Source organism: Doryrhamphus excisus, chromosome 19 (assembly GCF_030265055.1).
Source record: "Doryrhamphus excisus isolate RoL2022-K1 chromosome 19, RoL_Dexc_1.0, whole genome shotgun sequence".
Taxonomy (NCBI): Eukaryota; Metazoa; Chordata; class Actinopteri; order Syngnathiformes; family Syngnathidae; genus Doryrhamphus; species Doryrhamphus excisus.
The window spans coordinates 13001822-13028362 of record NC_080484.1 but is presented as its reverse complement, the minus strand read 5'-3'; the positions used below and the strand labels follow the sequence as shown (position 1 = coordinate 13028362).

Sequence of the window (26541 nt, the reverse complement as noted above, 5' to 3'; positions counted from 1 at the left end):
CTTATTAGGTATGAATGATATTTCGGGCTATTTTAACCATTTTATCTTACTATTAGAAAAAAACCCACCTAAAATAATAAGACACTCATTTTGCTGCATGCTTTGAATGGGGAAAAGTAGCACCATCTGGTGGACAAATATAAAAACAACAAAACTTAAAAGGCAGTCATTGAAATCCCCACATACTGTAAAGGACTGCATGTAATTGATGTTGACATACATGCAAGGATCAAAAACAACATTTTTATTTCTTTTCAAAGGGCCAATTTTTATTTTTTTCACGTGTGTCACTTTCTGTGCAACTTTGGAAAAAAAAAGAAATAAACAACCTACCGTCAGAAACTTGGGATCGGGAAGATGACGACAGCAAACAGAAGAAGAAGGAGAAGACAGTTAACATTTGAACATCACAAGGTTTCCATAATGAGATGCAGAAAGATCACGTGACTCAGGCAACACAAGCTGGATTGACTGGATCGACGACGAGGAAGAAGACGTGCGCATGTAGGGAGCAGTGTGGGTGGAATTAATGGCAGAAAGATCACATAAGGAAGGAGCGATGGATGCGGGGAGGGGGTCCACCACGTGGGAGGAAGAGAATGATGCTCATTAGAAGGGTGGACGCCGCAGAAGAAGAATGCGAGGCAGGACCATCATTAGAGAGGGACAAAGTCATGATCCATGAGGAGATGCTCACATGTGCAAACACTGAAAGCATGTATAAGCAAGCATGTTTAGGCTAATGGCTGAAAGTGACTTTTTAACGATCTTGCAACAGCTAGGAATATGCGTCCCTACAGCCTACTGTGAGAACAAACAATAAGAACCAAGTTATTAGCGTTGACAGTTCAGTGGCCAACTGGCTGATCAATCATCAAAGCTTGTTGCCATGCCCCGCCCACATGTTTTGCAACAGTCTAAAATCCTTGGCAGTGTTACATTGCCCGTCTGTCTAGTATCCGTGATTTTCATCTGGTCAAAGTCCTGAAGACTAGTTTGCCAAATATGACCCTCTCCTCCTTGTTTTGGAACATGACTTCTTGAGCCTAATGGCTAATTAAAAGGGGGCGCTAGTGAGTGAGTTTGTTTTCGGAACTCCAGGGGCCCTGATGATAAACATAGCGCTTTCAAGAAGGCCTTTCCAACACTATCAATTGGTGCTTGGGCCCTAATGATAAACATAGTGGTTTCACAAAGGCCTTCCCAACACTATGGCTTGGTGCTCGGACCCTAATGATAAACATAGTGGTCTCACAAAGGCCTTCCCAACACTATGGCTTGGTGCTCGGGCCCTAATGATAAACATAGTGGTTTCACAAAGGCCTTTCCAACACTATGGCTTGGTGCTCGGGCCCTAATGATAAACATAGTGGTTTCTTGAAGGCCTTCCCAACACTATGGCTTGGTGCTCGGGCCCTAATGATAAACATAGTGGTTTCACAAAGGCCTTCCCAACATTATGGCTTGGTGCTCGGACCCTAATGATAAACATAGTGGTCTCACAAAGGCCTTCCAAACACTATGGCTTGGTGCTCGGGCCCTAATGATAAACATAGTAGTCTCACAAAGGCCTTCCCAACACTATGGCTTGGTGCTCGGGCCCTAATGATAAACATAGCGGTTTCAAGAAGGCCTTTCCCAACACTATGTCTTGGTGCTCGGACCCTAGTGATAAACATAGTGGTTTCACAAAGGCCTTCCCAACACTATCGATTGGTGCTCGGGCCCTAATGATAAACATAGTGGTTTCACAAAGGCCTTCCCAACATTATGGCTTGGTGCTCGGGCCCTAATGATAAACATAGTGGTTTCAAGAAGGCCTTCCCAACACTATGGCTTGGTGCTCGGACCCTAATGATAAACATAGTGGTCTCACAAAGGCCTTCCCAACACTATGGCTTGGTGCTCGGGCCCTAATGATAAACATAGCGGTTTCAAGAAGGCCTTTCCCAACACTATGGCTTGGTGCTCGGGCCCTAATGATAAACATAGTGGTTTCACAAAGGCCTTCCCAACACTATGGCTTGGTGCTCGGGCCCTAATGATAAACATAGTGGTTTCACAAAGGTCTTCCCAACACTATGGCTTGGTGCTCGGGCCCTAATGATAAACATAGCGGTTTCAAGAAGGCCTTTCCCAACACTATCGATTGGTGCTCGGGCCCTAATGATAAATATAGTGGTTTCTCGAAGGCCTTCCCAACACTATCGATTGGTGCTCGGACCCTAATGATAAACATAGTGGTCTCACAAAGGCCTTCCCAACACTATGGCTTGGTGCTCGGGCCCTAATGATAAACATAGCGGTTTCAAGAAGGCCTTTCCCAACACTATGGCTTGGTGCTCGGGCCCTAATGATAAACATAGTGGTTTCACAAAGGCCTTCCCAACACTATGGCTTGGTGCTCGGGCCCTAATGATAAACATAGTGGTTTCACAAAGGCCTTCCCAACACTATGGCTTGGTGCTCGGGCCCTAATGATAAACATAGCGCTTTCAAGAAGGCCTTCCCAACACTATCGATTGGTGCTCGGGCCCTAATGATAAACATAGTGGTTTCACAAAGGCCTTCCCAACACTATGGCTTGGTGCTCGGGCCCTAATGATAAACATAGTGGTTTCACAAAGGCCTTCCCAACACTATGGCTTGGTGCTCGGGCCCTAATGATAAACATAGCGCTTTCAAGAAGGCCTTCCCAACACTATCGATTGGTGCTCGGGCCCTAATGATAAACATAGTGGTTTCACAAAGGCCTTCCCAACACTATGGCTTGGTGCTCGGGCCCTAATGATAAACATAGTGGTTTCACAAAGGCCTTCCCAACACTATGGCTTGGTGCTCGGGCCCTAATGATAAACATAGCGCTTTCAAGAAGGCCTTCCCAACACTATCGATTAGTGCTCGGGCCCTAATGATAAATATAGTGGTTTCTCGAAGGCCTTCCCAACACTATGGCTTGGTGCTCGGGCCCTAATGATAAACATAGTGGTTTTACAAAGGCCTTCCCAACACTATGGCTTGGTGCTCGGGCCCTAATGATAAACCTAGCGCTTTCAAGAAGGCCTTCCCAACACTATGGCTTGGTGCTCGGGCCCTAATGATAAACAGTGGTTTCACAAAGGTCTTCCCAACACTATGGCTTGGTGCTCGGGCCCTAATGATAAATATAGTGGTTTCACGAAGGCCTTCCAAACACTATGGCTTGGTGCTCTGGCCCTAATGATAAACATAGTGGTTTCACAAAGGTCTTCCCAACACTATGGCTTGGTGCTCGGGCCCTAATGATAAACATAGCGGTTTCAAGAAGGCCTTTCCCAACACTATCGATTGGTGCTCGGGCCCTAATGATAAACATAGTGGTTTCACAAAGGCCTTCCCAACACTATCGATTGGTGCTCGGACCCTAATGATAAACATAGTGGTTTCACAAAGGCCTTCCCAACACTATGGCTTGGTGCTCGGGCCATAATAATAAACATAGCGGTTTCAGGAGGACCGTTGCTCAAAGGCTCCAGGTATGGATGGTGAGAAGCAGAAGAGACAACAAGGTGAAAAGTCCAGACTGACTTGCCAGGATGACCATGTCCATCCCCCAGAAGATGCTCATGATCCATCCCACCATGATGACAGCCGTCAGGATCTGGATGAGGGCGGCCGCCACGTTGAGCCAGAAGACGCAGCACACGCCTCGCTCGGGGATCAGCTCGCTGCGGGCGCCGCACAGCACTGTGAAGGCCGAGATGAAGGTACCTGCAGCACACAGACACAACAACACAGCCAAAACGGAGATGAGAGAAAGTCAGATATCAGTGATACAGCCAATATCGAGAATCTCATGTTCGTTTAAATGATTAAACAACAAAACTAATAGACTAAATAGTAATCAGGATGTATTTTTGGCAAATATATTTGACTGGTGTATCTAAAGCTGTATCTCATGTGAGTATGACCTTGTTTGCCGCATGTAGTAGTTTACATTCAACATTCATAGTAGCGTGTGAAAGACAACAAAGTGTATATTGTGTGTGGGTTGTGGCTGTTTTAGCGACGTTTTTTTTCTTCCCCCCTGTGGGTTTTTGGTAGAGAATCCAGATAGCAAACTAAACAGTGCCAGCATGAGGAATGCTGGGTGGGCGTTTGTGGCTTTTTCTTGTCATGCTGGTGGAACAGAGCAGCCTGAACAGGTGCAGCGTGTGCGTGTGTGTGCGTGTGCGCACACTTAAATTTATCTTTGCACACAAACGACAAACAGCGCTTGCTTCTCTCGCTAATCTCAACAAATTGTTGAGTGTTTGACAAAGTGTGGCCGCAAGCAGACATCAGTGAGCGAGCAGCACAAATGTCGAGGGCGATCAAGGAACTTTCAAGGGGTCGAGACCCCGCCCACCAGCAAGATGCTCTGGCGGCCGCCGTCGATGCCCGCCTCCAGACATGCTGACGGCAAGTTATGTACGACCGAGCATGATTTAAACTGTCTCTAGCTAGCATGACTAAGACCTGTGTTATGTTGATCTAGTTTGGCTCCAGGGCCCCCCCTACAGGTGTTTTATGTAACTGACATTTACTGGAAGTCAATGTGGATGATGTTGCGAAAAAACAACTTCCATGTGGATAGTTGGCAGCACTTTATTTTAAGATATGTAGCGAAGCCTGTGGTCTATATTACTTTAAAAGTCAATTTTGCTTCATAGGTCATTGACGTGAAAAAAACATCATCTCCCTATTTTGCATCTAATGGCTTATTTTTAAATAGCAGTTGCTTCAAAAACCTTATTCTCTTTATGTTTCCTAAAGTCAAAAGAGTTCATCACACATTCATTTTTTGTAATGCCACCAGTGATGCCAAATAGGACAAATGTGATGATAACCATAGAAGACAGTTAAGATTAAAACTGCTCAGCTTGAGAGCCAAGAGGGAATTAACTCCATTATTGAACAGAAGGAATGATTCTCGAGTCCTAAAGAGGAATTAAGTTGATGTGTGAAAGAAATCTCGGATTCTTTATATGAGATGAGTGAGCGTGTGGGAGACAACGACGTGTGTGTGTGTGTGTGTGTGTGTGTGTGCGCCCAGATATTAGCTGGACTAATGACTATAATTACACAAAGAACTCTACAAAGCGCCCACTGCTCATGTGGGAGGTTAATGATGGAGTGTGAAAGACAGAAAAGACGCCGAGGAGGAGTAAAAGCAGACAAAGAGAAACATCTTCTAAAGCCTTGGCCCTCAATAGGTGGCCCGCGGGCCACATCCGACCCGTCAAAGCTTTTCATTTGGCCTGCTGAACATCACAACAAACATAAACCAAACTACAGAAATGCAGTACTTCCTTCGCTCTGCAGGGGGAAACAGCGAGTTATGATAGGTGTTGTAGGTAGGCATCATGCTAAGTTAAGCATGTTTTTTTGTTGATGTTTTTTTTAAGTAAGTGAGCGTGTGATGCAGGTAAATTGTCGGATTATGTTTGTCGTTTCAATAACAAAGAGTACACACTCCTGCGAGGACACGCTCGGCTCCTAATTTCATCACACAAAATCTGATTATTTTTATTTTGGCCTCAGGTTGACAAGAACAACATGCTGCGTTCAGTCTCGGTCAATTTTAAGTGAACAGCACTGACACACACACACACACACACACACACAAGAATTGTGTTCATTTCAGACATCGTTGTCATGGCAACTGGTCACAGCTATTCAATGAAATGTCAAGGCATTCAGGGAAAGCTAGACACACACACACACACACACACACAGGTGTTTAGTAAGACATGTCGAGTCAACATGGATGCCAAAAAGAGGAGGATTGGTGACCATGGGGGGGGCTTTCAAAAAGATGGATGACCCTCCTTTGTTTATGTAGACGTTAGAGCTCATAGAAAGTTTCTCTGTGCTGAGTGATGGCAGGATGGTACAATTTTTTATTCTGGCGTGGAGTGTTCTGTCGTCACTCAAAAAAGATACAGTGGTGCCTTGTTTAACGTCCTTCCGATACCAGTTCCGTGACCAAAACCAACCAAAACTTTAAATTCTTATTATTTATTCTCAATTATTTAAATTATTTGTACAAATTACTGTTTACGCTGTACATTGTTGTTCATATTTGATGTAATCTATTTATTCTCCACATTATTATTTACTATTTATTATTACACGGGAGCCAGGCAACGACATTTCGTTGGCAATTTCACTGCTGTGTTATTGTGCAATGACAATAAATAAAGTCTATGTTTTGTAAAAGACGCAAATTACAGTCATTTCTGTATTTGTCGGATTGTTAGTCTAGTGTTACTTCCTGGTTCACTGAGGAAGACGTAAGACATTTTCATCCATTTTCATGGATATTTCTTATGTCGCCTTTGCGCTTAGCGGCATTAATCATTTACACGTACCCCTCTTATGGCCAGATGTCGCCCCCTGCTGGGTGTCATACACTTAAAGCAGATCATTTACTCATCCGCCCTGATAACTTGATAACATTTCTCATCTTAGTTGACTGAAAATGAAAGACAGTTAATTTTTTACTTCTTTAGCTGTCGTGTTTTTCCTTTATATTTATCTTGGCGGTCGCTGGAAACACTTCATCATCATTCGCGTATTTTGTAAAAAATCAGCTAACGTTGCTTGCACACCCTGCATATGCTGAAACTTCTTCCATACGTCAGCAAGACGCTCATTTCAAACTCACCAAGTCCAGGTATGAAGGTGTTAAGGAAGAGGCAGATGACCGCCAGAGGGAAGGGCATTGTGGGTATGGCGGCCCTCAGGGGTCCCTTCTTCTCGCGGACCTGTACTACCACACCGCCTCCTGGCGCGGGGGCCCCCGGCATGGCTTTGGCACCAAAATTGTCCCCGGTCTTGACGCACCACTGCTCCGTTTCTCCCTCCTTCTGTGCCATTTTTACTTGAAATTTGGTCTCAATCTCAAGACGAGTAGCTCCTTGAACTCAATAAAAGTGAAATAAATGTAAAAATGCCAAAATAAACAATGCTATTAATACTCAACAAGTCATCAGAGCATCTGGTGAATCTATTTATAGCAGAAATAACTGCATTCAAGCTACTAAAGTTGAGAAGTGACTATGCTTGGGGACGCAATGGAAGTCCATTCCTTTGAAATCTTCACAACAGGAAACAATAACACAAAACTAAGCACAAACGTGAAGAATTCCTCGCATGTGTCCTCAAGTCCTAAAAAGTGTCTCAGCAGTGACGTCACTCATTGGTCTCCTCGCTGCTTGCAAGGACAAAAATAAAAAGAAGACTTCAAATTCCTGGAAAGGTTCTCCTCCCGTCAAATCAGTGCTCCGCATCCCCTTCTCTTCATCACTGAGACGAGAAAGCTGCTTGCAACAAAACCCCCTTTTTTTACTCCCTCTCCCCCTCCTCATCACATTGCCAACATTTAAAGCTACAGTACAGCATCATTAGTACAGTAACATATACTGTACATATAGTATATCATTGCCCCCAAAACATGTCTACATACCATTCCATCTCAGGCTAATTTTAACCAAAAATCTATTCTACGGTCGTTGTATTCATGTTTATGTGAAAGTGTATTTTAGCGTCAATGCTACTATTCACACAATGCTGGAAGAGAAGCATTCTCATTGTGTATAAAGGACGTGGAAATGCTGACAGACATTCATGCAAGCTGTTGTGAGTAAAAATATGCAAAACATGAATGCTGAGTGATGGCGTTGAACACAAATACTATGCCAAAACATACATTTAAGGTAAACAAAACAGCATATCATACTATTCAAACTTATTTATTTGTGTGTAAATATATATAAATGCTTACAGCCAATCATTTAAATGACTGGAATTGTGAGTCATATATATTATTGTATCAATGCTGATAGCTGGACATGAACACAAATGCTGTAACACACCACAACAGCGTGAATGCTGAAAGTCAAGCATTGCAACTAATGCTCATTTTCATCAAAAATGCTTTTTAGGGTCAATTCATGCAAATGTGCTTATAGAGAATGGTGGGAAGAAAGCATTAATACTGATGCCTAAACAATGTGTGAAATGATAAGAGACGAGCAACACCAACACAGTGTGACTGACAGGCAAGCAGTCTTGCTGACAAAAATTTTCATCAGGTGTGTGTGCTGTGTGAATGCTGAGAAACAATTGTTCATGCTCAGGTTTGTTGTTGTGTGAATTGTGATAAACAACTCTTCGTGCTCATGTTGTTGTTGTGTGAATGCCTAGAAACAACTCTTCATGCTCATGTTGTTGTTGCAGTAGTTGGGTTACTTTGGTGTGACACAATAGCAATGTAAGTCATGTTGCCAGCTACACTTTCCATCTTAAAGCTTCAAAAAAGGGAATTTGGAAATGCCTGATGGGTATTAAGACGCTTTGCGGCCCCCAATGTGCTTTGTTTTTGTCATCATTAAAACAGCAACCATCCAATGAACCTGCTCTGACATCATCATCTACGCTGCTCACAGCCCCTAGGGGGCCTATGTGCAGGTCAAAGTGTAATAAGAAGCACCTTATTGACATTTTTCATGTGGCAATAATCCCTCAGAATTCCCACATAGGGAAAGCAGCATCCCACTCATGTTCATGTTGTAGTTCTGTGAGTAATTGTGTGTCTGTTATTGATCTCAGGTGAATGACTAATGATGAATGTCTTTCCCATCCGAATGAAGACAAAGTTGGATGTGTTCTTCATTGAGAAAGGGGGCCAGACTGTTATTTCGTAACCCATAATAGACAACAAAGCGCACAAGAGTAACCCTCTTAACAACAAAATTATTCTCAATCTTTGCCAGCGCATCTCCGTCTCCCGCTCTCCCGTCTCCTAGCAACAGCAGGAAGCAGTGTGTAATTACACCTGATATTGATCTCTGGCTTTTTTTGGGCTCACTTTCCAATTTAAATTCCCCCACCCCGCCATCCCCCCTCATGTCTTTTACAAAGCTAAGACAGATAAGACAAGGACAGTGTTAGAAGTCACTTTTGTCATGTAAATGATGATGTGTCTAATGGAGGGGTGCAATGTGGACAATCGGGGCCACGACAACATGGAGGAAGGGGGAAGAAGGCCAAATGACTCGCTCATCCCTCAAAGCATTCCCAATTAGCTTCTAATCCGTGTGTGTTTTCATTTAGTTTTGATTGGCACTGTTGCTTGTGGATTAAAATGAATTCAGGATTATTTTCAAAAGCAAATAACCACCGCGGTCTCTAATTGGCGAGGGCTCATAATATGAACAGCTGTGGCTGTAGGCAAACACCTGATATGTTTTTTAAATTAACTTTCCAAGATGCATGTGAAGTATCATCAGGTCCAAGTCAGTTTTTCCTTTTCCATTTTCTCATGCACCCCAAATCATTATTACAGTTCCACAATGAACTTGTCACACGTAATGACAGGCGTGCCTAATGAAGTGGCCGGTGTGTGTACACTGTCAGATAAAGCTGACACAGCACACCAGTGTTGTGTACTTGACACGTGTGTGTGTGTGTGCTACTGATGGCGTCCATTGTGTGTCTCTCCACAGTGACTGCGACAATCACACTTGCTGTACCTCTTCACCAACACACTTTTGCATTTGTGTGTGTGTGTGTTCCGCCTCGTCCTTCACCATCTGTTTACTCTTAGTATACCTAATATATGAAATATATTTAGGATTTATACTTTTCATATGTCACCATGCAATTCATGCTAATGCTAACCATTGTAAACACCCTGTTAGCATTTTAAAGATAATTTCTGACAACATTGTAACCACAAACTATGGGTGTTATGTGGAATAATGTAATAATAATAAAAATATGTGTGAATATCTTTACAGGGCAAAACGAGTCGGGTTTGAAAAACACAATGGAACTGGAGCTCAAGTTCAGTTCAGATCGTTACGTGTATATGGCGACATCTGGTGGACCAACACTGAATGCACATGCTGGCAAGGTAGGTCATAGTTTAACACTTATAAATTAATATAATAAGATTACAAAGCTTATTGTGGGTTTCTTTATACAAACATGTCTCTTCATTTTTTCCCTTACATTCTAAATTCCATTTCTATTCAATTTCCATTCTGTGAAGTATGTTAGTGACCACGAGGGGGCACCAGAGACTCGTAAAACAGTGAACAGTAAAACAATGTTAAACATTACAGACAGTAATCCACATACTTTTTAATATTACTTTTATGAATGTATTTTGGTATGATTGCAAAAATGTACAACATTAGATTGGACTGGAGTTTGTTGTCATTGAATGTAATAATAAATAATTGAATTTGTATTATTTATTGTATAACTTATTGTATAATTTATAACACTAATAATAATAATAATAATAACAATAATAATACATTTAGGTGATTGAATAAAGGATTAATTTTTCATGTTAATGTTGTGGCCTCAGAAGCTTAGTTCAGTGAGCTGTATATGCAAATTTTAAAATATTTTTAGGAAACAAATAGTTAAAAAAAAAAACAATACTTGTGACTTTCCTCCAGATCTTCTGGTCATCCTTTCTCTTGACAAGTGCAGATAGCAGCCTCATTCATCACTTTGATACACAAACGAACCCCCTTGATGGCCTGCTCAACAATCATACACAGCTTCACAAATAATTAATAGGGATGGAACAAAATGTACTAAAACAACAAGCATTCAAACTTCCTTACTCTCTCTCTTTGTGTGTGTGTGTTTTATCAGGAAGTGGTTCAAGGAATGCTCACACAGTATCGATGAGAGAGAATATATTTAGTGTAAGGGCATGAGTCACTATTAAAACTAGAGTAACCATAGCAACAACTTGTTAACAATTAACCCTTCTACTACATAGTTTGTTTTCTTTTGGCTCACACTTGTCTCCATGACAGCCCACCTCATTCATTAACATCCCAGTGTCACCACTCCTGTCTGACTTGTGACTCCACACCCTCTCTCACATGAAGCTACAGTATATCTATGGAATCCAAAGAATGAACTCCATCATGGTCCTCCTTTAGTTGGTATCTTTATGACAGCTAGCAAAAACCCCACGCATATTTCTACCTGCAGACATTCACTCGAACCACTAAATTCCCTAAAGCTGTACATGCAGTCAAGTCGTAATTCCACCTCAGGTCAACAAAATTCCTCTGAAGTTGCATGTTAGTCATGGAGATGATCTTTGACCAGCATTTCTCTAGTAGATCCTTGAAGGTTCCTGTTTAAAACAACGGCTGTATGGAGTGGTTAGCACGCAGGCCACACAGCTAGGCGACCCATGTTCAATTCCACCCTTGGCCATCTCTGTCTGTTTGCATGTTTTCTCTGGGGACTCTGGTTTCCTCCCACATTCCAAAAACATGCTAGGTTATTTGGCGACTCCCAATTGTCCATAGGTATGAATGTGAGTGTGAATGGTTGTTTGTCTATATGTGCCCTGTCATTGGCTGGCGACCAGTCCAGGGTGTACCCCGCCTCTCGCAGCTGGGGTAGGCTCCAGCACCCCCGCGGCCCTTGTGAGGATAAGCGATAGAAAATGAATGAATGCTTAAAACAGCAGTGTTCCTGTTACATAGAAGTGTAATAATTTTTTGCAGTAGATCCTAAAAAAACAGCAGAGCGCCTCTGTCATATAGACAATCTTTGACTGGCATTGCAGTAAAGACCCGTAAATTACAGTAAAGGTTTTATAGTGTACAGTTTGACCCTGAAGCAGATTAATTTCAGTTCTCCTTCTCATGGGGAAATTCTAAGACATGATCAAATATTAAGCATAATTATTAATTTCATTATTATGATCTGAAAGGCAGAATGTTTCATGAACTGTAGTTCACAGACATGAAGTCTGCAGTTCCTTGTGTGTTTTGCACTGACGTATAGCTTCCTTGTGCTGACAAACACACACATCCATCACACGATTACATGCATCTCTGTCCTTCCTAATCAAGCATACGCCTGTTGCACAATGCTATATATGTATTTTTTCCTCATGAAGCGATAAGCCCAATATCTGCGCTCGTCTCCTTTTCCCTTTGACCTCCAGGAAAGACGCGCGTCCCTAAAATAATCTGCTCCTTCCCATTTTGCAGCCTATAAGAACACGTGTCATAATCATGCATGCATGCACACACACACCCTGTTGAGTTATTTGTGTGTGTGTGAGAAGGGGGGAAATGGGGTGGTCAAGGTGAGACTGACAGGAAGTTGCAAACAGGACCAGAACTTCCTGTGCCAAGAGGAGAAAGTGATGCATTTTGCCTGCATTTACACACACACGCACACACACACACCAATCTATATTTAAACGATTTCACCCCACCAACCTTCTGATGATTTTGAAATAATATAATTCATCCGGGTGCACAGCGGCCGGATGGTTACCGTGCAGGCCACACAGCTACACACAGAGACACCTCAATTCCACCCTCGGCCATCTCTGTGTGGAGTTTGCATGTTCTCCCCGTGCATGCGTGGGGACTGCTGTGTTCATTTGAACACTTCAAATCCAAAAATGTTAGGGTTAGGGTTAGGGTTAGGGTTACGTCGACCTTATAGCATGCAATTAACTTCTTTTTACACTTTAAAAATGCATTGACCTTATTTTTCACTTGTATGACTCTTAAATGGAGGTCAAGCATGCATTTGATTGTTTTTAAGTTTCAGCCTGAATCTTTTTACTCTTTTATTTCTAATGTAAAGACATACACAAGTTAACCTGTGCTAACATTCAAACTAATACACAACCCTGATCAGTTGAAAAATGGCTACAATTGACATTTTGTATGCATTGAACCTCTCTATTTACGTCTGGTAATTGCATTTTAGCCATCATTTGAGCATTTCCCTGCACAATTAAATTACTGTTATTGTTTTGAAATAAACAAATACACCTTTTGAAACGAATTAGTCAAAAATTTCCGATGTCGGTCTTGTTCATGATGCAGTTTATTGTGCCGATAACCACACCACAGATATAACATGGATGTCTGCACACACATACACACACACACATTACATTCACATTAAAGGTGACACACACATACTGTTAATGTGTGTGTGAACATGTAAGGCTACAAGTTGACATTTATAGTCAAGGTCAATTCAACCAGCTCTTAATACATCAAATGTTTGTTTACTGGCATAATGTGACCATGATGTAATCTATATCATAATGAGTCTAGTCATGTTATAATATTACAGACATTAATGGTATTGACGTTGAGGACAAACAAAAGTTAGCCAAAAAAATAAAAGATTAGCACAATACATAATAGAATAGAATGTGTCCACTGTCCGCACCCCCCCCACACATGTCTATTCTTATTTATACTAAATGATGCTCACAGTATCATAAACATGTTTATTCATTGACTGCACATTTAAGACTCATTTAAACTCATTTCCCTGCTTCCACCAGTCATGGTGAACGTTTGGAACGCTGTTGTGCTCCCAAACACCTCTGCCCCCTTTTTCACGTCTGTGTGTTTTCCCAAATTAACAACCAGGAAGTCAGTGGCGACTAAGAAACAAAAGGGCGACAACGCCTCAGTGGTGCCAGGACACCAAAAATAAAACTATTTTTTACCTCGCCACCCCTGCCCCAGAAAAAAGATGCTCCCCATTATTCTTCACATTCTTACAGCATGTATGTGCTGACTGTATGCTTTTTCCAGTGTTTCTCCTTTCAACACAACCTCACCAGTTTTTAACTCAATGACCCAGAACATCTCTTTTAAAGGTCCCTTATTATTCAAAGCCTGTTTTGTGTCTGTATAGCTTTCAAGTTAGCAAGACTAGCAGAGGTACGTGTGCCAAATTGCTAACAATAGGCTGATATTTTAACAGCAGCATCATGCTAGGTTAGCCTATCCGCTAATGTAAAGCGATGGTAGCTACACTAATGACGGATACAGTTGCGGTTTTTCAACATTGTCATAATAGGGGACCTTTAAAAAGTGTTTAGATTGTAAAGACAATAAAAATTGCTGACTGGTATTTAAACCACTTTTTGACAACTCTCCATCGGGTCCTGCATTGTTGAACTTTGCTTTTACCAATCCAACCCATGCTGACTGAGCTGAACTGGTGGAAACATGGCTTTGTTTTCATAGGTTTTCTTAGCGCTAATGCTAACTGCTAATGAGGATCGCTAATGGGGACTTTCGTGGTGAGATCAGCAATGTTTACTCGGGTATTTTCTTCTTACAAGGAGGCACCAGATGCAGCGGCAGCTCCGTGGGAAGTTCATGTCCCTCCAGCTTGACCTTAATGAGGTGATTGGCCAAGGCAAACTCCTCATCGTCGAGCATCCCGTCCTTATCGATGTCCGCCAGCTTCCAGATCTTTCCCAGCACCGTGTTAGGCAGCTTGGACTTGACCATCTCCCTCTTGGCGTTGGCCCCCGTCACTTTGCCGTTGACGGGCGACAGCGTGTAGAAGATCTCGTCGTAGGCCGGCTTGTCGCGCGCCACCACCCACTCGGCCTCGTCGATGCCCTCGCCGGCCCCCTCGCCGTAGCCGTGGCCGAAGGGGCCGTTGAGGGTGCCGTCGAAGGCGCCGCCCTTGACGACGGGGTTGGGGCGCTGGTTCTCCTCCTGCCGCACTAGCACCATTAGGCCGGCGATGTCGTGGGCCAGCATGTCGTCCACCGACTCCAGGAGTTTGGATTTGAGAGGCTGGAACTTGGTGAGGTCCTGAGCTTGGAGTTGGTCCTGGAAGAGAATCAATCACATCACCGCTGAGCTGTTTACAACGACCCACTTACACAACCTCACCTGCATCTTCTTCAGGTTTGGGAAATCTCCAGGTGATATCTGATGTTCCCTCTCAATGCGCTTGTAGATGTCTCCCAGGCTGCCGATAAGCTCCTTCTTCTTGTTCTCCTTGCCGAACACGGAAGGCATCTCTTTCTTCAGGGAGCTGATAATGTAGGCGTGGACCTGCATGAGGATTACAAGATGCCAATCAGGACAACGCCGCCATGGAGGAAACACACACATGAGGTCCACACACAATAAAGCTTTTCTTTAATTCTTAGTACATAGAATTGGATGTATTTAAATATAACATTTATTTATTTGTTTAAGGCCGCATGGTGGACGAGTGGTTAGCATGTTGGCCATACAGGAGTTCGGGAGGACCTGGGTTGGAAGCCGGACTTCCTTCTATGGGCGTGCTCAGGTAAAAGCTGTGCAAGCTGAGTGTGACCAATCACAGCGGAGTCGGCGTGCCTGAAGGCGGGCCGTGGGTGGAATAAATTAAAACAAGCCATTTTGCTGGAGTAGGTGCAGATTCTGGAAGATCTAGAAAGCTTTCTGTGTGGGTTTTCGTGCATAGCTTCTCCACACAACTCAATATAGGGGCCAAAAATGAGCATAATAGGTCCCCTATAACTAATATAATGTTATATACATTACAATTATATATAAAGAAATATTTTAATCAATAACCATTGTTATGGTAGTATATCATACAGTATATAGTAATATGTAAATGATGGTATGTTCTGCATTTTATACAGTACTGGTTGCCTAAAAAAAGAAAGCAATCAATCAGGCAAAAGGGCCATCTTTCTTCCTAACATCATGAACAATGTAACATAGCATGACCTTGACACTTGTCGTTAGCATGACCTTGACGCACTTCACAGCTGTCAGACAGGAAGAGTTGCTGAGTGTACATATGTGCACATCCTCTCTCAGGAAAGAGGAAATCATTGAGAAAACGTATATGCGCTACAAGGCTAACAGCTGGGCGGTGAGAGGAAACGTTCCCATCCTGGAAACGCCACATGATGATACGGCAACTATGTGTTTTTAACAAAAGTACCGGAACACCTGGGCATTTAAACAAAAGTGACGATGGCCGCAAATAAAGGAATAACCGTGTCGGACGTTCAGTGTTACCTTGGCTAGCCTGGCCCGCTTGATCAGGTCGTTGAGTTTCCTCAGTGCGGCGTTCCGCGGCAGCGACTGGATGTCCTTAAACAGATCTTGCTCCTCTGCCTCAAACAGCTTCCTGTTATCGGGAATCAGCAGAGGATGGGACCAAAATGATCCGATGTAGACACGGATCACCTGCAAGGGAGGAAGAGCGGAATTTTGGAAATGAATGATTTGGCGTGCATGAGAAAGTGGAACGCTAATACAACAAGCACATTTAGTGGTTATTTGTTCAAATATTAGGTTTGTCAAATAATCATGGCTGGTTTCTCTGCATGTGTTAACTGGCTCACCTCAGGCGTGTTGACTATTTTTCCCAGCGACCACATGAGCGCCCCGTAAACTCGCATCAGCTGCTGGGTCTCGATCTGGTCTGCCTTGTTCAGAACGACTCTACCAACAAAAAGTTAATAATAATAATAATAACACATGCGGGCTGTCATAGCTTTAGTTTGCCTAATCTTGTTGTTACCTGATCTTGTCCTCATGGTTCTTCAGGGCCTTGATCACCTCAGAAAACTCATCGGAAATGTCCAATTTGTGGGCGTCAAACAGGAGTATGATCCTGTCCACGCGTTCGGCGAACCACTCCAGTACGGCAGCAAAGTCGTAGCCTGCGAAGGACAACGGTGAGTGGAAGAACTCCAGCTGTTTAGTGTCAGTAAGACACACACACACGCCGTCTTACCTGGGGGGGCCGTGAAAAGGATGACGCATGCCATGCAAAGTTAACGCTGTTGGTGCAAGGGTTTGCGAACCTTTAATATCGAGGCGAGGGCTGCATGCTGGGGGGGTCGGCGATACTGCAAATTTTGTTATCGATCTGATACCAAATAAATGCGGGGCCAGTATTTTTGGCCACACTTTGGACACCCCCATGCTAGCGTATTGTTAAGTATCACAAGAATAGCAAGTCAGCTGCGTTGTAGTAGTAGTAATAGTAGTAGTAGTAGTAGTACCACCGCTCCTTTTGTTATTGCTTAGCTTCTTGTGCAAACCAACAAGGGCTTCAACCTTGCTAGTTTTCATCAAGAAAGTGAATTTGGTGGAGTAAATCTGCACATGGCGCCACAGAAAACAACCGTTGTCTGTTTGATGAGACCATGTGACAAAGATTCAGGCAAAAGGCAAAAAGTCCACAAATTCTTCCAAGCTAGTTTCTCTAAATATTATCTAGCAGCACTTTGGCGCCTGCTTTAATGGACAATACCTCCATAAGGACATCTACGTAGGCAGCTATAGCCTGATAACGCCTCCTCTAGACACACACACGTGTACAACATTGGTGGGTGCAGCACCACACAGACAAAGACACACAGAAGTGCAAAATCAATCAACACTTTAACCACTCGTGCACAACACTTTATGGAAGCCCAATTCTGCCACTGAAAGAAAATGCATATCCCGATACTAAGTCAGAAATATGCCATAAAAAGTCATAATTATGAGATAAATGTCAAACTTAAGAAATAAAAAAAAACACAATAATGAGATAGTAAAGTCAGAATTATGAGATAAATAGAGGACATCATGAGATACAAACTGTCTATGTGTCACCTTCCGCTTTTTATCTCATAATTTCACCTACATCATAGTTGTGCACTTTTATCTCATAATTGGGACTCTTACTCACATAATTTCAACTTTTATCTCATAATTATGACTTGCCATTGAGATTTATTTTCCAGTGGTGGAAATGGGCTTCCATTGCAATTAAACCAATTTCCACAAAAATGATCTAAATCTAAGTTATTAAAAAGTGATTAATTTTGTAATTTTCCTTAATTTTTCCAGAAATAATGTCATAAAATTAAATGCTATATTATTGGTTTCATATACAACACAAAAGTACAGATTAATGTTTTTTTTATTAATATTACACACATATATTTTTTAAAAGCCTTTAAAAATGTTTTACAATATTTACAATTTTACAATAATCAGTTCCAGGGTCAAACTGTCCCCATGATCACACCTTTTAATGTTGAAAGTATTCTTAGCTGCCACTGGGTGCTTATGTCTTAGTAATACTTTCACATACGTACAACAGTGGTCCTTTTTAGGATTCTCAGTGTAAGAAACACGACCGTGAGCGCATGCAAGGGAATAATAGAGCATTCAAAGATGGCGCCACAGTGTGAGAATCACGTCTGGGGAGGAGTGAAATAGCGGCGTCTTCTATCATCCTGCTGCTTTTGTCCGTGTCAGTGGTTGGTATGGCGATGCTGCACTTGAACTTTGGGAATGTTGGTGAATGTGGAGACTGTAAGGATGCTCGGAATCCCTTTTTTTCAGGAAAAGTGCACTTTTTTTAAATTTTGCTCATGATCCACAATCCTTATGTGAAACATGACCACACGTCTTTCCCTTTTCTGTACTTTCTAAAGAGAGAAAAAGAGCTAGCATCTGGGAGCTAAGAATGTACATAAGGGGAAACCCCTATTTAGACTATAATGCCCTAAAAATGTAGATCAACCTGTATATAAAACAAGCTACAGCGACATTGTTATTTAAGCAGCTAACACGAAGAACTAGTTTTCTGGCATAGTGACACAGCGCCTTATGTCACTCCAAAACATGGCAATATGACTACGATCTGTATTGACTGGGAAACGATGAGAAGCATGTGAATAATCAGGTATTCGGCCACATTACATGTGTTGTTTCTACACGGGTACATGGACTGTGTGGCAATATCATGTGCTGTGTGTGTGCCACGTGTCACACTTAATATTGTAGTGACTTGCTCCATGATGGACTGTTGTCAGTCTGGTCCAGTTGGTCTGTGGCGTCTTGATTTTGGCTAAATGGGTTTGTTAGCGCTCACATTTCTTGTTGTGATGAAATCTCTTGGAGCAATACCCTCCTTGTCACACACACCAAGCCTTTTCCATCCATGTATGACACTCGGCATGGCTTGGCAAGCCCCACATGGACACCACCACGTCACGCCGGTGTGATGTCTTGCTCCTGAGTTTCACTGTCTTCTTGCGGGCTTAGCTTCTAAAACTGCTAAGCTCATCCTCCATATATTCATGCTCAGAAAGATAAGGTTCTCATTTGTCCAAAATCTCTCACAAAGTCCGCCATGATTAATAGTAGCACACACACGCTGGACACGCTGCTGTTGTTGACGGAAGCAGCTCTAGTTCCTATCTATGTTGCCATGTGAAATCAATGCTCCCGGGAAAGAAGTTCTGTTTTTCTGTGTGAAATGATAAATACTGTTTGTATCACATGTTATGAATGATGAATATACCTGCTATTACAGTCACAGCATGGATATAAAACCATAAAACCTTGACTTTGACTTAAAGAAATGCTCCTGTTTCATGTAAGGATTGTGGATGATGGGCAAAATTCCACTAAAAGTGCAGTGTTCCTTTAAATCTATTTATTATTCATTTCATCGGGTACTTTTGTTGGGTAGCTTAGCTTAGATTTGCTTGCCCGAGTGGACATATTGAACATGACGTGTGGAGAGAGGGAGAGAGTCAAAGCTCATCTTTTGCTGGCCGCTTCCTGTTCTTTGGAAGCAAAAAGACCAGCGTAATCCTCTTGATGGTGCCGGCCACCAACGTAAACACACGCTGAAATGCTGACATTGTCGCTCAGCGTTCAATGAGACTGGACATGTTGTTACCGAATGGCTGAAGTCAACACACACACACACACACACAGCGGGGGGTGAAAGAGTCACGAGAGTGTGCTTTACCTCGACTGATTCTCTGTTTCTCTCCTGACAGGATCCCCGGGGTGTCAATCACGCTGATGCTCTCCAGCACAGGGTTAGGCAGCTGGGCACACACAAACCTACACACACACACACACACACACACACACACACAGACAACCAAGAGAGTGTAAAAGTGTGAAAACAAACTTCACCCACCAGTCAGCTGTATAAATAGAAATATACTACATATATTGGAAAGTTCGGTCTTATAAAACCGCAACGTATCCCAGCAGACACCTCCCCTCGGAGGTCATAAGTGGATCAAATTCAAGAAGATCTACTTTTTGGCTAGTACAGTACTCTTTAATACACATGTAATGTGCTCCAAAGAAAACAGTGAGCTCTGTTCTCCATGCACACAAAAATCCCTGTAGGATAACATATTCCTGGGAAGGTGGTGGTGGGATACTCTCAACCTTGCACCTTCTTAACGCTAAATCATGGCAAGCTTTCCTTCCTACCGCAGCAACAAGGTCTCATCTTGTGTCATGTGGTCTGTCCCTAATGACAGAAATGCTTATATTATTCTAGTATAATGTAAATCTATATAATGTACATAATCATCTTGTGCATTTGAATGCCCATCATCTCCATCACTCCTCCTTCCTGGGTCAAAATACTAAAAATACATACATTTCAGAAAAATAAAATAAATAAGTGAGTTTGCATGTTCTCCCCGTGCATGCGTGGGTTTTCTCCGGGTACTCCGGTTTCCTCCCACATTCCAAAAACATGCTAGGTTAATTGGCCACTCCAAATTGTCCATAGGTATGAATGTGAGTGTGAATGCTTGTTTGTCTATATGTGCCCTGTGATTGGCTGGCGACCAGTCCAGGGTGTACCCCGCCTCTCGCCCGAAGACAGCTGGGATAGGCTCCAGCACCCCCCGCGACCCTTGTGAGGAAAAAGCGGTAGAAAATGTATGAATGAATGAGTTTCAATAACTGTGGACGTAAGCCAGTGGTGTCCAAACTGCAGCCCAGGGGCCATTTACGGCCCATGGATGTTTATTGATTGGCCCTCAGCACATTGTATGAATAGGATTAACCAAGAGCATGAAAAACAACAGCAAAAATAGAAAAAAGAACAGTAATTATACAAGAATAAAGACAAAATATTAAGTCAATACAAGCTAGATTGTGCCCAAATGATATCTAAAATAGCTGATAAATATATAAAAAATATAAGGTGCATGAAAGCTATCTTTTTACTCCACTGCTAGAAGCAACACAAGGAGCAAAAACTGAATCTGAATCTCCAACAGCTTTTTCTGTATTTTTTGAAGTGAGTGTGAACTTTGAACGACTTGGATGGAAAGCTCTCCAAAGACAAAACGTGGCTTCTTTTTATTTTAGCTTGGCCCGAGCAGGACGGCACTATGTTACGAAAGCAAAAGTGAGAATTTGGCATTTGTTTTCTTTGCCTGTGGGATCACACACACACATGTGACACACATGACACAGCCTGACTGGTGAGTGGAGGGAAATTCAATCACGCAGGAATGTAGAACCACGCTGTGGATTCTCACTTTCTCGCTCTTTCCACCTCTCCTCCTCAGCCTAAATCAGCGTCACAACGCGGAGGACGAAGGCGTACCTGTTGAGGAAGGCGTTCCCAAAGGCATTCAGCTTCCTGAAGGGCTTCTTGGGGTCCACCACCAGGGCGTTGCCGGGCACTACTCCCTCGGTGTCGCCGTGCATCACCGCGATGAAGGAATCTGTGGTGGGTTCGGGGCCGATGCGCATGCCGGGAAAATCCTGCTCCAACAGGTAGCTGTGGGCCAAGTGAGGCATTCAATAACAAGATATCCAAGATCAAAACCACTGTTTAAATCACCAGCATGCAGTACAGTTGAGTTCAGGCTGGTACATTGTGCAAGTATGGGGGTTTCTATTTAGAAAAGCTTCCTTTAGTACCCACATGTTGGTGCCAAACATCAGCTGAAGCCGCTCTACAGCTCCTTTTGCAGTATTTCATTCACTAGCCACTGGAAATGAGATGAAATTGTGTCCCAAGTGTCAAAATGTTGTGGCTCACACACTATGGAGGTGCGTTTGGGTTCCTTATCTTGTGGGAAAACAGTTCCCCCCAGGGTAAGGGATTATATGGTACACTGGAACCATGGGGCAGATGGTTCATGGTGGCTTTAAAGGCTCGGTCTAATCCGTCCCGAGAAGACGCCAATTTAAGTTAATGCTCTTTAGTGGAACTCCCCAAAGAAACCACGCCCCAGTCCTCAAATTGCATCGCTATAATCAATCTTGTCTGGATGAAATCCCCTCAGTCGAGAGCAGGGAGGAAATCCAGAGCTGCAAATATTCAGAAGAATTCTCCTCAGCGTGTTTGGATGATGATGATGCAAAACAGCCCAGCTCATATGAGTCAGCGGGGTTAAAGAGCAGGAATGTCTGCAAACACGCTACAGTACGTGAATCCATCCATCGTCCATTTCATCCAGAAATGTCACAATTGTATTGACAGCTATAGCAACTTCAAGTCATTTGAATAATAACATTTTAAAGCGCATATTAAAAGATATTGTCTCGTTTTTCTTATTTATAATGAAAAATTGGGGCTGCACAGCTAGGAGACCCGAGTTCAATTCCACCCTTGGCCATCTCTGTGTGAAGTTTGCATGTTCTCCCCGTGCATGCGTGGGTTTTCTCCGGGTACTCCGGTTAATAGGTTAATAGGTTAATTGCAGACTCCAAATTGTCCATAGGTATGAATGTGGGTGGGAATGGTTGTTTGTCTATATGTGCCCTGTGATTGGCTGGCCACCAGTCCAGGGTGTACCCCGCCTCTCGCACGAGGACAGCTGGGATAGGCTCCAGCACCCCAGCAACCCTCGTGAGGATAAGCGGTAGAAAATGAATGAATGAATGAATAATGTCAGAATTTAAAGCTGAATTCCTTTTGAGGGCACATTAAGACAAAAAAATCTGAAATATTTTACAACTTAAATTGAATTGTATATATATTATTTGACACTAAATACATAATTATTTATTTGCTATATCATGGTACTCTTATTTTTTTTTAGAGGGCACACACATTAAGACATTTTTGCCCCCCAAAAAATCTGAAACTGTGGAATTTCCATTTAATTGTACACACAATATTTTATAATAAATATATATATTATTATTAATTACTGTATCGTGTTAATAAAATTTTTGTCATGTTAAAATGCAGTCTCACAAAAGATGCATAACTTCCTCATTTTTTTAGAGGGCACATTAAAAGACATTTTCAGCCCCCCAAAAATCCACAATTTTGTATTTAAATCGACTTGTACATCTAATATTTGAAAATTGATATAATTGATTTCATGTTAATTTAACTGTTCATGCCGTTTATCCTCACTAGGGTATGCTGGAGCCTATCCCAGCTGACTCGGGCGAGAGGCAGGGTACACCCTGAACTGGTGGCCAGCCAATCACAGGGCACATATAGACAAACAACCATTCACACTCACATTCATACCTATGGACAATTTAGAGTAGCCAATGAAGCTAACATGTTTGTGGAATGGGGGAGGAAACCAGAGAAAACACACATGCGCACGGGGACAACATGCAAACTCCACGCAGAGATGCCCCAGCCAAGAATCTAATTCGGGTTTCATGACCTCCTGACTGTGTGGCCTACATGCTAACCACTCAACCACTGTGCGGCCCCCATATCACTTTTTTTTGTAATTAAAAATAGGTGTATTTCTCAAAATGTACTACATTATTAATGTAATATTTCCATTGTTTTCCTTTCCCCTGCCCCTACAGTCCATTTTTAAAGATTAAGGCTCCCTAAAATGGTTCCTCTCCAATAATTTAGCACGTGTGTAAGTTGTGAATCGTGATTGCAGCAACATCAGACATATTACATGCGTGTTAGTGTTACGTCTTCAGCATGTGAACACAGGCCGACATGGGACTTACGGTCATAAAGCGACAATAAATCTGAAGGCCGAGGATTACTGTCAGCATCTTAAGTGCAAACAGATGTAAAGATGGTCGTCTTTTTTAACATCTTTACCATAAACACTTTGTTGAGAAGCAAGCGGTGCCTGGTGGAGCCATCACCAGCCCTCCTGCCGACGCGTTGCGTAAGAACGACACGCACCAACCAAGTGAAAATGTTTGATAAACGGCGTGTAGCAACCAGAAATTCATGTTTATCACTATCCCCTCCCTGTTCAGTTTCTATTCTACTCAATTCTTCTCGAATCCTCTCGAATAAAGCATTAAACCTCAAAAAGATCCACTGGAATGCAGCATGAGATCATCTGCAAAGAGCCTTGTAGGCGACTTAGATGCTCTAAGACAATCAATTTCATAATTAATAACTCAATTTATTGAGCAAAATTCTTATTGAGCACCAAGAGAAGCAACAAAATGGAATTGAACTAATACAAAGATGAGCGTAAAAGCCACTTTTAGACTATTTTGAGGCCGACAATAAAACTGATATGAGCTCTTTTTACAGTCTAACATGTTACGTTCCATTTTACTAAAAAAAAGTGAATTCATATTTAAACCAGAAGCTAGTCTCTATTACAACATTGGTTCTGTTATGCAACAAACTTGTTAATAAATGACCTTGTGGTCAAAGAGGGGCACCTTTTCTTTTCCACTTTCTCGTGCCAATTATCGCCCGCTTCCAATATAGAAGATTCTGAAATAAATCAAACAGCCTGGCTACAATACGAGCATTTTCAGTATTTGTACTATTTTGTACTGACGTTAGCAAAATAAACCTCTAACGGTTAGAATGACTGCAGTCGTCCTGACCAAAGGTTAACGCAGCCTTTTGGACATTCCTCAGCGTAGCGTTACAATGTCACTGCCGACTGGGGGTGGGGGAGTCAGGGCGGGGCTAGGGTGCTAGTAAAGGAGTCATGAGGAGAGAGAGAGAAGGAAGGAGATGGGGTGACGGCAAGCAGGAAGTCACTAAGAGCATCCTTTCTGTCTGCAGACCGCTAATTAGATGTGTGAGTGTGTGTGCGCGTGTATGTGTGTGTGTGTGTGTGTGTGTCAGAGGCCCGACACCAAGCTTGTATCTTGATGTTACACGACCTCATGTTGTGTTTTAAGCAGGGGCTTCAAACTGGTTTTCACCACATAAATGTACAATCAGCTCATTATCATTATTATTGGTATTATTAGTATTATTTTCATTTTACTGAGAGTCAAGGTGCCTTTCAGGAGCTAGATATTTCAATGCATTTTTTTACTTGATAGATTTTTTAAACTAATAATAATAATAAATGTATAAAAGTATTGTAAAAAAAAAGATTGATACTTTTTTAAAAGTGTCTTTTTAATGTGTTGTATTTTCAGGCTCTCGGGGGCCACATAAAACGATACGTTGGGCCTACTTTGGACCTGGGCCCTAAGTTTGACACCCGTGGTACCATTTTTTAACTGCCCAAAAAAATGTGTAGAAAGACCTGAACTCCGGAATGTTCAAACCGAGAAACATCCGGAACTTCCGCGTGTGCCTGGGAGGCGAATCTCTTCACATGAAGACTACGTACAGCTGTAAACATGTACAAAAAAAAAAAGAAAAAAACACAGCATCATGTGAAGGGCTTATTAACTGTCACTCAAGTGTAAAAAGAAGTGAACCACTGCGAAAATAGCCTCGCTTGACATGTCTAATCTCATCAGCTCTAGTAACTTCCTATGTATCTTCTTCTCTTACTGATGTCTCTATTTTTACAAATAAATATCGCCCCCCCCAAAAAGCCAAAGAAAAAGCCAAGCACGCCCAGTGTCAATATTTTGATGCACTGGTGCTGTATGCTGGCGTCTCCTATGATGACATCTCCCAACACCTCCTAAGCCGTTAGGGACCGTCTGATATCTTCCCACTTTGGATGTTGACAACAACCACATTCCAAAATATGGTTTTAAAAATGGACTTCCTTTGAAGTATTTCTTTCACTAATCAGACATGTGTGTGTTCTTCTCACCGTATGAAGCTGGTCTTGCCCGTGGAGTACTGACCCACCAGCAGGACCATGGGCTTGTTGTCAAAGTCAGCATCCTCCAAGGCCGGTGAGTGGAACTCATGGAACTTGTAGGTGTCCTCCAGGGGCAGCAGCTTGGTCTTGTAGAGTTTCTTCAGGCCGTCGCTGACCGTCTGGAAGACTTCAGGCTCTTTCTTCCTGCGGTCGTCGCCACCCAGCCAGCTGAACATGATGAAGGCACTTTTTCTTCTTCTCAATTCACTCTTTCTGGTGTTTTCAGGCAAGACCTAATCTTCTCTGAGGTCAAGAGTGCATCAAAGGGTCCTCATTTACGAGCCACTTAAAAAATGTCAAAACTTAAAGCACACAGAGGTGGTATAACAGAATGTTTCAGTTCAATTTACAATATAATTTTAAATCTATTTATGCAAGATCATATCTGGTATATAGTAAACACGAGTAGATTCAATGTTGTTTACTTGCTATTTATGCAATTTAAACAGTCAATAAGCTAGATTGCGCCGTGCCAATTAAAGACAAACACCACTCTTAATTGCATTCTCGTCATCCAGGTTCTTCCCTATCCGATGCTGCAGTGATCCAAAAAGACACCTTTCTCTTATAATATTGATCAATACTACCGCTAACGGGCCGACGGCGAGTACAGGAATCCCATCAATGATGCACCGACAAGCCCCGTTATCCTCCTTGGGGAGACAACCGGAAGCGATAAAGATGCTCACAGGCGAGCGATTATATCTGTTGTTTTTAGAACAAAACTTAAAATCAACATAAAAGCCCGCAAGATGTGCCGTTTGTGTTTCGGAACCGCCGGTAGCCTCTCCTCACCAGCCCGTATTTAAATGCCGACTCGCTGGGAAACCCGAGCCCGACCGGAAGTGGGCCACAGGCGGCCA

General features: G+C 42.5%; 2 protein-coding genes and 2 long non-coding RNA genes across 4 annotated transcripts in view; 1 reads left to right on the top strand and 3 right to left on the bottom strand.

Moving 5' to 3' along the window:
* LOC131106820 (uncharacterized) overlaps positions 1 to 1919 on the bottom strand; it is a 3354-nt gene extending 1435 nt beyond the window's left edge. Inside the window, exon 1 of the long non-coding RNA XR_009120145.1 lies at positions 334 to 1919. This is a non-coding gene — a long non-coding RNA (uncharacterized LOC131106820). The remainder of the gene's footprint in view (positions 1 to 333) is intronic.
* The window catches only part of LOC131106819 (uncharacterized), a 17505-nt gene extending 2771 nt beyond the window's left edge, over positions 1 to 14734 (top strand). The window contains exons 3-5 of the long non-coding RNA XR_009120144.1: positions 3600 to 3746; positions 9825 to 9940; positions 14186 to 14734. This is a non-coding gene — a long non-coding RNA (uncharacterized LOC131106819). The remainder of the gene's footprint in view (positions 1 to 3599; positions 3747 to 9824; positions 9941 to 14185) is intronic.
* Positions 2913 to 7317, bottom strand: stum (stum, mechanosensory transduction mediator homolog). Its single transcript, XM_058056258.1, has 2 exons — positions 6689 to 7317; positions 2913 to 3750 (listed from the first exon to the last, which is right to left on the bottom strand). Exons 1-2 carry the CDS (start codon positions 6897 to 6899, stop codon positions 3503 to 3505), a joined length of 459 nt encoding a protein of 152 aa, XP_057912241.1. The 5' UTR covers positions 6900 to 7317; the 3' UTR covers positions 2913 to 3502.
* On the bottom strand, positions 12904 to 26541 carry ehd3 (EH-domain containing 3). The gene is made up of 8 exons (XM_058056257.1): positions 25628 to 26541; positions 21250 to 21426; positions 19633 to 19730; positions 16390 to 16531; positions 16211 to 16310; positions 15882 to 16052; positions 14751 to 14915; positions 12904 to 14687 (listed from the first exon to the last, which is right to left on the bottom strand). Exons 1-8 carry the CDS (start codon positions 25852 to 25854, stop codon positions 14160 to 14162), a joined length of 1608 nt encoding a protein of 535 aa, XP_057912240.1. The 5' UTR covers positions 25855 to 26541; the 3' UTR covers positions 12904 to 14159.